General features: G+C 34.2%; 1 protein-coding gene across 2 annotated transcripts; it reads left to right on the top strand.

Annotated features, from left to right (window-relative positions):
* The first annotated feature begins 3,262 nt into the window (after positions 1 to 3,262).
* LOC114266083 (putative disease resistance protein At4g27220) lies at positions 3,263 to 11,391 on the top strand. Of its 2 annotated transcripts, none has more exons than XM_082898517.1 (3): positions 3,263 to 6,168; positions 8,958 to 9,617; positions 10,644 to 11,391. In XM_082898517.1, the coding sequence occupies exons 1-3, from the start codon at positions 3,313 to 3,315 to the stop codon at positions 10,836 to 10,838; spliced, it is 3,711 nt and encodes a 1,236-aa protein (XP_082754643.1). In that variant the 5' UTR covers positions 3,263 to 3,312; the 3' UTR covers positions 10,839 to 11,391. The 2 variants fall into 2 exon arrangements, with proteins under 2 accessions (XP_082754643.1, XP_082754642.1); XM_082898516.1 differs by lacking the exon at positions 10,644 to 11,391 and adding an exon at positions 9,872 to 10,564.
* The last annotated feature ends 1,207 nt before the right edge of the window (positions 11,392 to 12,598 follow it).

The raw sequence follows: 12,598 nt of genomic DNA, 5'->3' as shown, positions 1-12,598 counted from the left end.
TACTTTTTTAGATGCACCTTACTTAGATGCATCTAAAAAATAAAAAAAAATTGTAAAAAAATATTTTAAAAAATTAATAAATACATAAAAATACAAAAAATGTACTGAATTCTTGTATTTTTTTTTTTTGTATTTTTGGTATTTAGTGAATTTTTAAAAGATTTTTTTACAATTTTTTTACTTTTTAGGTATATTTATGTTAGAGGTGTCTAAAAAGTAAAAAAATTGCTTAAAATATTAAAAAAATTCAGTAAAAAATATATATATGGAAAATAAGAAAGTAGAATTTTCTAAAAAGTGTTTTTTGAAAAATGAAAACAAGTTAATTTGTAAAAAATTATTTCTAACCACTCAAAAGATAAAATTATATAAAAATGATAATTATTTTTTATGTTTTATTTCTTAACCAAATTAATTTTTAATTTTTTTAAAAAAATTTCTAAAAATCAAACCATACATAGCCTAAAGGTTAAATTACAAATACATTTCCTAAGATTTAATTAAAATACAAATCGCCTTTTGAGGTTTTGTAAATTATATTCCACCCTCTGAGGTTTTAATTCCATAAGAATCGCCCATTTTATTAATAAATCATCAAATCAATTAACAGTTTTTAATGATATTATAAATATGTTTTAATTAACAATTTAGGTAATTTTATTATTCTATAGGAGAGCAATTATGAATTTTATTTTTTTAGTTAATTCTGTTAAATAAAAAAATTTAACAAGGGATGTTTGTAATTTTTCAAACCACATGGAGCAATCTATACTTTAAGTAAATCTCAGGGGGTGCATTTGTAATTTACCCTAGCCTAAAAGTCAAACCAATCAAAGGGCATTTTAGTCAATTTACTATCTTGGTTAACGAAGTTAATTGTCAGGGGGCGGGATGTAATTTCTGAAACCTCAGGGGGTATCTGTAATTTAGCTAAACGTCAAGGGGGTATATGTAATTTTCCCTTATTTAAATTATTCCAAATAATCTCTTACTCTTTGCCCATTTGAATTGGCAACTTTTAACAACTTCACCAAATCGCATGAATATATTGCACCAATTGATTGATTAATTGTTTGCACCTATTTTCGTAAATTTCCTATCAACAGCTGGACCAATTAAGTGATGACACGTGGCAATGGAGTCAGAGTAAAAGTCTTCCATTGATCAGAGGGACAAGTGATAGTGTGCATGAAGTGGTAGAAGTAACCTTGGAGCAGTTACTAACCAATTTGTGGCTTAGTGAGCTGGTTTGTAGGAGATGATGCTTGCAGTTAGGGGCTTATTCTCTGTCGATGTGGTGCTCAGAGTGATGAGAGGCACGTGGCAATATGGAGGAAGGTTGGTTCGACTAGAAGAGTTGAAGGTGTTGTAAGGTTTGAAGGCTTAGAAGTGATGAGGTAGTTATAGTAGCAATTAAGAAGTTGCAAGTTTGAAGGAGTCATGTGATCATGGGCTAAAAAAAGAGAAAGAAGGTATAAAAGCCAAGAATTTGCAGAGACAAAGACATCATCAACAATACAAAGAACTAGTTTTAGACTTAGCATAATCTAGGAGTAGCTTTCTTAGTTTAAGAGTAGTTTCTCTTTGTAATTTGTAATCTTTGTAAACATTGATAGTTTCATCTTGAATTCATCTTTAGTTTGCTTTGTTTATTTTGTTTGATCTTGCTGATTATAATTTTTGTTCTAAAGAAGTTCTTGTACTTTCAAGACATTTGAATAAATTCCACTAGGTAGCTCGAATCTATCAAGGCTCGAATGGCTTGAGGTGCCAAAACGACGTCATTTTGACACTTTTTTTTTTTCCATAACTCAAAATCAAAAAAAAAAAAAAAAAAAAAAGATAGAGAAGAAGAAAAATCAAACAACACAGATCTGTTCCACCACTATTCTGTTTCTTCTCTTCTTTTTCTTCTTTTTCTCCACCACCACAGCACTCAAAATCAAAATCAAAACCCGCAGATCGGAGAACAGGGAGAGAGATATACAGAACACAGAGAGAGAGAGAGATCTGTACAGATCTTTATATACACACACAGATCTATACAGATCGGGGAATAGAGAGAGAGAGAGAGAGAGAGAGAGAGAGAGAGAGAGATACACAGAGAAAGATATACACTGATCTATACAGATCTGTGTTACACATAGAGGATGGCCGCGCCGGTGGGTAGAGATCTCTCTCTCTATTCCCCTCATTCTTTCTTCTCTCTCTCTCTCTCTCTGTCTGTCTCTCTCTCTTTCTTCCTCTATCCCTCTGTTTCAGAGATAAAAGAGAGGGAAAAAAAAATCCAAAACGGCGTCGTTTTGAAATTCAAGCCACTTGAGCCTCGGAAATTTCAAACTCTAAAACAATTTTCATAAAAAAATACAATCGTTTAATAACTCTTATTTAATTATTTAATTAAAATTATTATTTAATTCATCCAGTTGGGAGTAAGCATAGTTTTTAATAACATTAATAAGATTTCTCAAAAAAAAAGCAAACAAAAAAACACTAATAAGAGAGGTCCTTTTTTTAATATTATTCTCGAATGCGACTAAGGGAGGTCCAACTTGGAACATTGGTGATTAGTTTCCTCTCTCTCTCTCTCAAACCAGGCCACTTGAGTGTCGGAAATTTCAAACTCTGAAACAATTTTCATAAAAAAATACAATCGTTTAATAACTCTTATTTAATTATTTAATTAAAATTATTATTTAATTCCTCCAGTTGGGAGTAAGCATTGTTTTTAATAACATTAATAAGATTCCTCAAAAAAAAAAACAAAAAAAACACTAATAAGAGAGGTCCTTTTTTAGTATTATTCTCGAATGCGACTAAGGGAGGTCCAACTTGGGACATTGGTGATTAGTTTCCCCTCTCTCTCTCTCTCTCTTTCTCTCTCTCTCTCTCTCAAACCAGTGTGACTGCTGAAACTTGCTTGGCTGAGGGATCTGTACCTGCGGTGAAATTTGCTTCCAGTTTGTACGCTTTTTCTGATCTTTCCTCTTCATATTCCAGACCAAGCAAGGTAACTCAACTTGAAAACAGAGCTTTCGTTTACTTTGTCATCTCCGTTTCCCTTTTATTCCTGCTGTACTGTTTTGATTTCATTCTCCCTGTCTCCTTTTGATTATTGTACTCCCTTTGCTTCTTTGCTTTCATTCTTGCTGTCTCCTTTTGATTCTTGTACTCTCTTTGCTTTCATTCTTCTTTCTTTCCTTTTTTTTTTTTTGGCCTTTTCATCTTGTGTTTCCTTTTAATTTCTTAAGGGGAAAAAAAAAAAAAAGTCCAGAAAAAAACCCAAAAATTAAAAAGAGAAAAAAGTGAGAGATGGCTGAAGGAATTGGTTTCTCCTTTTTGGGGAAAGCTTTGGGGCGAATTGGAGAGTACTTGGTTGCTCCAATCGGCCGACAGTTTGGATATCTGTTTTGCTTCAACACCAACATTCAAAATCTTGAGACTCAATTGGACAGCCTAAAAGTGACAAGAGAAGGGGTTCAGCTAGGGGTGAATGAAACACGCAACAATGTCAGAACCGTTGGACCTCATCTTGAGGCATGGCTGACTAAAGCAAGTGACAACACAGCAGAGGCAGAGACAATTATTAAAGACAAGGCCCAAGTTCAAAAGGGGTGTTTCAATGGGTGGTGTCCAAATCTCAAGTTGCGTTACTCACTGAGCAGGAAAGCCGTGAAGAAGACTCAGGAACTTGCTCTTCTCCATGGTGAGGGTAGCAACTACATTCAGTCATCCTACAATCCACCACCACCAAGCATACAACCTATACCTACAACAACAGAATTCCAGGGGTTTGATTCTCGAATTCTGGTCATGAACGAGATCGTTGAGGCTTTGGAAGATGATGGGATCCACTTGATTGGGATATGCGGGATGGGCGGAATGGGCAAGACAACAATGGCAAAAGAAGTTGCAAAAAGAACCAAAAATCTCTTCAATGAATTTCCAATGGCAGTTGTCAGCCAAGAGCCAGACCTAACTAAGGTTCAAGGGTGTATTGCAGACATGTTGGGTCTCAAACTTGATGACAGGGAGAGCCCGATAGCAAGAGCAAGTCTCCTACGCAAGAGACTTCTACTAGACAATAAGAAAATTCTTGTCATATTGGATGATGTCTGGGCAGAGTTTGATCTAGAGGACTTGGGATTTCCTCTGGGGGGAGGCAGCAACAAGAGTTGTAAGATCCTTTTCACTTCACGAAATCGAAATATTTGGAAAGGAATACAAAATAAAAGGTATATCCAACTTCAAGTCCTAGTGGGGGATGAACCATGGCATCTCTTTAGAGAGAAGGCAGGCGATTGTGCTGACAACCTTGATCTGCTACCACTTGCAAAAGATATTGTAAATGAATGTGGAGGTTTACCACTTGCTCTCGTAACTATGGGAAGTACACTTATGAATGAACACAAGCAATATCACTGGAAAGATGCACTTCGACAACTAAGAACCCCTTGTTCAAAAAGTTTGTTGTCAGAAGTGCCTGCAAAAGTGTATCAAGCTCTATATTTTAGTTACAATTTTCTACAAGATGAAAGAGCCAAGAAGCTATTTCTGCTCTGTTGCTTGTTTCCAGAAGACTATGGTATTCCTATTGAAGATTTGGTTAGATACGGAATCGGATTGCGGTGGTTTGAAGGCATCGACAAAGTGGATGAAGTAAGAGATAGAGTGAATGTCTTAGTTGATCAACTTAAAAGTTGTTACTTACTGTTGGATGGTGATGAGGAGGTGCAAATAAAAATGCACGATGTAGTGCGCGATGTCGCCATATCAATTGCGGCTAAAGATAAGCATGGTTTTATGACAATCCATGGTGCCAAATCGAGAGAGTGGCCAAAGAAGGAGACCTATGAGCTTAATACTTCCATTTCGGTGATATCAGGCGAAATTGTTGAGTTTCCAGGAGGATTGAGATGCTCAAAACTTGAGTTTTTACAAATACGATGCTGGAATAGTTCGCTAAAAATACCAAGCAATTTTTTTAAGGGCATGGGAGAACTCAGAGTTTTGGACCTATCAATCACGGAACACATCTCGTTACTGCCGTCGTCACTGCAATTCTTGAGCAACCTGTTGACATTGCATCTTAATGATTGTGAGAAGTTCGATAATATATCTGTAATTGGAAAGCTATTGAATCTGGAAATCCTCTGCTTTCGTGGTTCCAACATTGAGGAGTTACCTGAGGAAATAGGAGGACTGGTTAATTTAAAGTTGTTAGATCTGAACGAATGTTATAATCTTATAAGAATAGCACCTGGTGTCATATCAGCCCTAGTCCAATTACAAGAGTTGTACATGGGTGACTGCAGATTCAGTTGGGAACCAGAAGGTGAGGAAGGAGGAGAAAATGCAAGCTTGAGAGAGTTTGAATCCTTGTCCAATTTGAATACTTTGGAGATTAATATAAAAGATGTCGAGTGTTGGCCAAGAATCCCATTGTTTAGCAAATTGGCAAAATTCTCAATTTGTATAGGTTATCATGAGGACGAGGAGTTTTTTGGTGCAGAACACATAACAGGTTTCGGAAATCATCTCAAACTTAAAAGCCCGTGTACTATCCCGTTAGAATGCGTCAATTCTTTGTTAGGGAGTAGTGCAGTTCTAGAGTTAAGGGGGATGGGTTCAGAGGATGCAGTGCAAGGATTGTTTCGAGAGGGAGTTGAAGGACTCCAACACTTGAAGTACCTAGCAATTGAAGATTGTGCTACACCAGAATATTTTGTCAATACAATGGAATGGGTTCCGCATACACCTAATACTATTTCTCATATTTTTCCTATCCTGGAGGAATTAAAGATCAGATATCTACCCAATTTAAGAAAGATATGTCACTGCCAACTTCCAACCGGCTCTTTTGGAAAACTAAAACGTCTTGATATTTATAAATGTGACAAAATTGAAGAAGTTATTTGGAACAAAAAAGTTGAAGACGATGCAACAAACAAGATGGAGTTTCCAGCGTTAGAATCCATGACTTTGTTCAATCTACCAATGCTCATAGGTTTTTGCAGAGGGATTGACGAGATTGAGTTCCCTCAATTGAAGAAATTGAGTCTTCGGAAACTACCACAACTCAAGTGGCTCTTCCTCAATAGCAGTAATCCGTTTTCAGAGTCAATGGAAAACCACAATGCTACCTTCCTATCTCTTTTCCCCCACAAGGTATGTCCACACGTCTTTCTTTTCTTAAGGTCTTCTCTCTCTCTTTCGTTCTTTCTTAATTTTTTCTATAAGAAAAAGTAATCATTCTATTCTTATTATGAGGACAAGGTTCTGACTCCATGGAAGCATCTCAGTTACTCTTTGCAAAACTATGATTGTTCCACTTTGACATTGTTTCTTCATTCTAATAAGATTTGCTATGAATAAATTTTAAAAAATGTGAAAATTGAAATCTAGGGAGAAAAAAAGAGAAGTTAATACAGTGTCATAAAACGTGATTATACAATAAAAAGATCTAAATTTCTATAGGGAAACTCTGATTAGCATTACTAAATATTTGATAAACTTCATGTGTGATTTTTCTTTTCCTTTTTTCAAATAATTAATATGGTATATTTAGAACCATAGATATGGATATGACATGTTAAAGTCATGCTCACACGACAATTAAAAAAAATCCAAAAAAATATGGATAAATTACATCTTTGTAGTCTAATTAATGATATAAATATATTTTATATTTGTAATTACTCTCTTATCAATTGGCCAAAATTTTTTTTACATTTTATCCATATCAACTATATCAGTTTACTCCCCTCAATTAAAATTTGAAACATCTAACTCTCCTTGTCTACTAATTTTTTTCAATTTGAACTTTTATGATGAAAATACCCTTTTATCAATAGGATAAATTACATTTTACTCTCTTGAACTATCACCCAATCTCGCTTGACCCCCTCAACTAAAAAATAATATATTTATCACTTCAAATTATAAATTTATATCAATGTAAATATTTTGTTAAGGATATGTCTCTTAAATACATTAAAATTTGACATGTGGTTTATACATGACATCTCAAATGGAATGCCTAAAATGACATTATCAGTCGATTTGGTTTAGTTTTTAAAAACTATTTTTGAGTTTTTTTTTCATATTTGTTTTTTTTTTCTCTTGGTCTTTGATGAAATTTTTTTAGTTTTAGTTTTAGTTAAAACTTTTTTATTTTTAGGTACATCTATTCTAGATGCATCTAAAAAGTAAATGTTTATGAAAAAATTTAAAAAACAATTAACTAAAGACAAAAAAAAAAAAGAAAACAAAAATATACTAGTTTTTTTCATCTTTAATGAGTTTATTAAAAATATTTCATAAATATTTACTTTTTAAGTGTATCTAAAAGAATGAGTTCTTTTCATGCAATATTCCCCACTTTAGAGGTGCTAGAACTTGTGCATCTTGACAATCTAGAAGGGATACTGTCCACCTTCATCGATTTGTCCAAACTTAGATATGTACATGTACAACACTGCGGCACATTGCCCAAAGGACTTAATGAACAATAAGTTCATCTATTAGAACCTACACGTAAATCTTCCTAAAAATTATATATGTTGTGCTAGTAATTAGTAAGATAATTATAAATTAGAGTACTTCACATTTACAAAATTTTAATAGTTTGCACCTGCCAAATTATTTACATTACAAAATTTTAAAAATAGTTTTTAAATTGAGTTTTATCAAATATTGATATATTCTATTTGTTATTTGTATTATTTGTTATATTTCTATATTGTATAAAGTTATTTGTATTCTATTACTTGTTTTAGTTTATTACTATTTTTGTTTTCTGTTCATATGTCATTTATGTTTTTTTTTTCTTCTTCTTTTATAAATCACACCTTTTGCTTATGCATCTTATTTTGCATTTATTTTTGTTTGTTCATTCTCTAAAAATAAGAATATTGTCTGGAAATAAAAATATTATCTATTTCAACATAACATTCTTGAAATAAGTTAATAAAATTTGATACCGCTTATTGAAATGGATTATCATTATATTCAAAAACATACATTTTCAATTATAATTTATTTTCAAAACTAAACTACGTAATAAGATGGAAGATGATTTGGTAACAAGTTGCTTGATCATATTTATTGAGAAATATATTAATTAAGGTTTTGATGTCGAGTTTAACATAGATATTTTTATATGTATTATAGAAAGTGGCAATTACAACATTTTCAAATAGTAAACTTTATTAGACAGAGACATTGTAATAGTTAATATTTTGTTAAATTAATGCAGACAAGAAATATGTCTAACTATATTTTTATTGTCAATTATGTTAACAAAGAATGTCCGATTAATAGTAATATTATTTATTTAGGCTTGGTTTGGCATAACCTATATAATCCATTTTTTTATCTTTTTATCTTTTTTTCATCACATTACCTTTTTATTTTTCTGCACATCTTTTCATAAAAAGACAGAAAGTGCACTTTTTTAGGACACTCCAAACCAACCCTTATTGTGCTGGTATAAATCAAAATTTAAAATTTTATAATAATTTTTCAATGAAAAGTTGCATGTGTTTCCCCCCTCCAAAACTCAAATCCTAAATCTGTCCCTGCCATTCACTCTGTTTGGAAATGAGCTAAGATCTTTAGAAATGGTTTTGTCATTTGGTCATGGATGGAAATTTTACTATTACAACGTAGCTTATTCTATAGTTAGTTTCTTTAGTTGAATGACACAATCATTTGTTTCTTTTCTTTCTCTTTGCATTGTTGAGGATTAGTATGTTTTTTTTTTTTTTTTTTTTTTGGGTCTCAATAACCAAATGAAAAAAAGGCAATCATATCTTATTTCATTCATTTAAACGTTTTGGTTGTAAAAATTATTGGTCATATATGCAGACTACAAGAGGAGAGACAGTGATAGAGTGATATTCCATAAACATTCCTACACATGTTATAACTACCACTGACAAAAGTTTTATTTTCAGGTTGCATTACCTAGCTTGGAGGAGCTAGAACTCAATTATCTTAACAATCTGGAAGGGCTGGAACACATTCCAATCTTAGTGGGTTCCTTTTCTAAACTTAGAAAACTACATGTAGAACATTGTGGCAAATGGCTCTATGTTTTTCCATCACAATTTCTTGGGAGGCTGCGAAACCTTGAAGATCTAACTGTAGAAAATTTCAGTTTACTGGAGAAGGTGTTTGAATTGGAAATGGTGGACTGTAAGGAACAAGAATCAGAGATGCTCCCGCTCTTGAAATCTCTAAAATTAAAACATCTACCCCAACTGGATTATATTTCAAAGAGAGATCCCATTGGATTTACGTACATTTCACAATTAAGTATTCTACATGTTCATGACTGTGATAACTTGAGATATCTATTCCCACATTCCATGATGAAGTGTATGTTGCAACTCCAAGAATTGGACATAAGGAGATGTAAAATGATGTCAATGATTGTTGCAGATGAGAAAGGGCAGGGCAAAAGCTCAGTGGATAAAATTGAGTTCACTCAATTGAAAATTTTGCGGCTTTATCATCTACCAAACCTTGTGAGTTTCTTCCCCGAAGTGATTGCTACTTCAGCTACATCAACGGAACGCCTCCAAAATGTCATGCAAACTCTATTCAATGAGAAGGTAAAATGAAGAAGTAGAATGCTGGTGAAACCAAAGCTACTTACCTTTTACAATGATTTGTACGATTTTTTTTTTTCAAATTTTTCTTTTGGTTCAAGTAACAAAATGAAATGGGCAACCATATCTTATTCCAATAATTTCAAATTCAAGGTTAAAAAAGTTCCAAGTAACACATACAAAGTACAGAGAGGTATATATCTCATAACCATTCCTACTATCATTACACTACAACTAAAAGAATGAGTTCTTTTCAGGTTGTATTCCCCACTTTGGAGGTGCTAGAACTTGAGCATCTTGACAATTTGGAAGGGATGGGACACTGTCCACCTTCATCGATGTCTTTGTCCAAACTTAGATATGTACATGTACGACACTGCGGCAAATTGCTCAAAGTTTTTCAAGCACAATTGCTTTCGAGGCTGCAAAATCTTCAAGAACTATCTATCATGGATTGTAGTTTGCTGGAGAAAGTGTTTGAATTGGAAGTGGTTGACTGTACGGAACACCACTCAAAGATATTCCCGTTATTGAAATCTCTCAAATTAAAAAGTCTACCCCAATTGAACCGTATTTCAGAGAGAGATCCCATTGGATTGATGTACATTCCAGGATTAAGTATTCTACATATTGATGATTTTTACAACTTGAGATTTCTATTCTCGCAGTCCATGACACAGTGTATCCTACAACTCCAAGAATTGGAAGTAAGGGGATGTGAAATGATGTCAACAATTGCTAGGGAGGAGGATAGCCAGGTTGAAATTTTGGAGGATAAAATTCAGTTCACTCAATTGAAAATTTTGCGACTTTATGATCTACCGAGCCTTGTGAGTGTCTTCCCCAATGTGACTAGTACTGTGGCGACACCATTTGAACACATCCAAAACCCAGGACAAAGTCTCTTCAATGAAAAGGTGAATGGTAGAAGTTGAATGCTCCAATGACACTAGAGCAGTAAATCTCCTTTTTAAACATTTTATATTACTTTTAGTAGTATGGTTGTTAATGCAATTGTTTGGTTTGCAGGTTGCATTCCCTAGCTTGGAGGTATTGGAACTGCATGGAATTGCAAAGGGCACATACAACAAACGTGTGAAAACGCTAGGGAGTTGTTCAGAAGTGCAAAAGGCAAATGCTGATAGTTCAGATGGAAGCTTCGAGCAAAGAAAATCGAAAACGTTGACCAAGCAAACGAAGAGTTTTCTGTTGCTCCAGTTTTGACCATGCAAAGTGGTGCATGGCAGGTCAGTGGCATTTCAGAGAAGAGCTATAGTGTCACAGAGCACTCAAGGGAGTGTAGGGCATCCAATTAGGGGGTGATAGATATTTTGATCACACAGGTTCAAGCATGGTAGGTAAAGACACTCGTGACAGGGAAGCATGGAAGAGATATGTGAGATAGAGCAAGGGCTCTCTTTAAGAGATAATCAAAGGGTGGTGTGAGTAGAGATGAGGATGTTGGATTCCCTACACCTCTTGTATCTCTGTATTTGTCTGGTGTTTTATCTCTAGCTTCTACCATGGACACTCGGATGAGGGGGTGCAGGCATCTCAGTGTGGAGATGCAGACTATGCTAGTTTTGGGCATGATAGGATTTGTAGCAAGTTTTGTTGTTGATACGACACATCACCCCACATGAGCAGAAAGGGGTGATTGTTGGGTTTCTGCTCCATGTAAGGAGTGGTGCATGCGGAAGCCATTGGAAGTCAAAGAAAGCTACAAAATGAAGAAAAGAATGCAACTGCAGATTTGAGATGGAGGTTTTCAGTTAATCTATCCTATTATAGGGTGATTGTGTTGGTGGCTGCCAGCAATGTCGTCAGTAGCTCTTTAGTGGCTAGTTGGTAAGCAAGCTTGACTTTAGGCTCTCCAATTTTTGTATAAATAAAGGTAGAGAGAGCAGACAAGTGAGGGGGGAAACCAAGAGAGCAAAATGAGAGAATAAAATAGATTGGCCCTCTGTGTGAGAGAGGGTGCTCCGTCGGTGTAAGAGGGTGAGTTGACTGTGAGTTGAGTGAGGATGAGTGTTCCCTCCTCCATTGTAATCTTTGTATTCTCTCCATCTATAGTGAAATTTGGTTACTCTTCCGTGGATGTAGGCATTATGTGTATGGGTTGTTTGGTGCATGAATGTATACTCTGGACATCCTAGGTGGGATCGCTAGATCCCAACAAATTGGTGGGTACTCACCTTTGGCTTTGTCAGATAACATGATAGAGAGTCACATCCCTTATTTTTTCAAATAAAACCTTTCTTTGTTAGCCATGTTTTAGCTAATCAAAGAGAATTCATTACAAATAACATTTTTCAACCATTTTTGTTTTTCAAACCATGTCATGAAGGTTAATTTTTTGTGTGATCCACTAATCCAAAGTGGATGTTGGATTCCAAACTCACGTAATTGAATGTCATGAAAAATTCATAAACTTTGACACTATGAAAAATGTCAGCAAATTCACATTCAACAAACGTGGATTGCTCATAATTTTCAATCATCTTTGGCCTAAAATCATGCCCTTTAAGTGAATCTTCATCACTAGTTTGTGATTAATTCTCAATATTTCATGAGAGGAGGGGTTGTTTTTCTATTTTAGCCACTAATGGCTTATCACTCTGTCATGTTTCGCTAAAAATCTGCCCCCTAAATGAACTTTCACCATTATTTTACGATGTATTTTTAATATTCTTTTGAGAAATTGCGTTGTTTTTCTTTTTTAGCCATTAATGGCTCACCACTCATTGTCATGTTTGGCAAAAAATTATGCCTCACAAGTAAATTTTCATAATCATTTTGTGATGTATTTTTAATATTTTTTTAGAGAATGGGCTGTTCTTCTTTTTTAACCATTAATAGCTTATGAAAACCTTCCTTAGTCATTTCATCTTTATGACTTGGTTCTCTAAAAACAAGTATATCAACCCCCTGAGCCACATATCTTGCCTCTTCATGAATAATTAGCTCTCTACAAGTAGGTGCAT

Source organism: Camellia sinensis, chromosome 12 (genome assembly GCF_055761805.1).
Source record: "Camellia sinensis isolate YWXY chromosome 12, ASM5576180v1, whole genome shotgun sequence".
Lineage (NCBI taxonomy): Eukaryota > Viridiplantae > Streptophyta > Magnoliopsida > Ericales > Theaceae > Camellia > Camellia sinensis.
Note: the sequence above shows the minus strand (reverse complement) of the source record. Positions and strands in the feature narration are given on the sequence as shown.

Bases quoted from the DNA above. Each gene is read 5' to 3' on its own strand.
- LOC114266083 (XM_082898516.1), top strand. From the start codon at position 3,313: ATGGCTGAAGGAATTGGTTTCTCCTTTTTGGGGAAAGCTTTGGGGCGA. The intron at 6,169-8,957 runs GTATGTCCACAC...TTTTATTTTCAG, and splicing joins TATCTCTTTTCCCCCACAAG to GTTGCATTACCTAGCTTGGA. The intron at 9,618-9,871 runs GTAAAATGAAGA...AGTTCTTTTCAG, and splicing joins AAACTCTATTCAATGAGAAG to GTTGTATTCCCCACTTTGGA.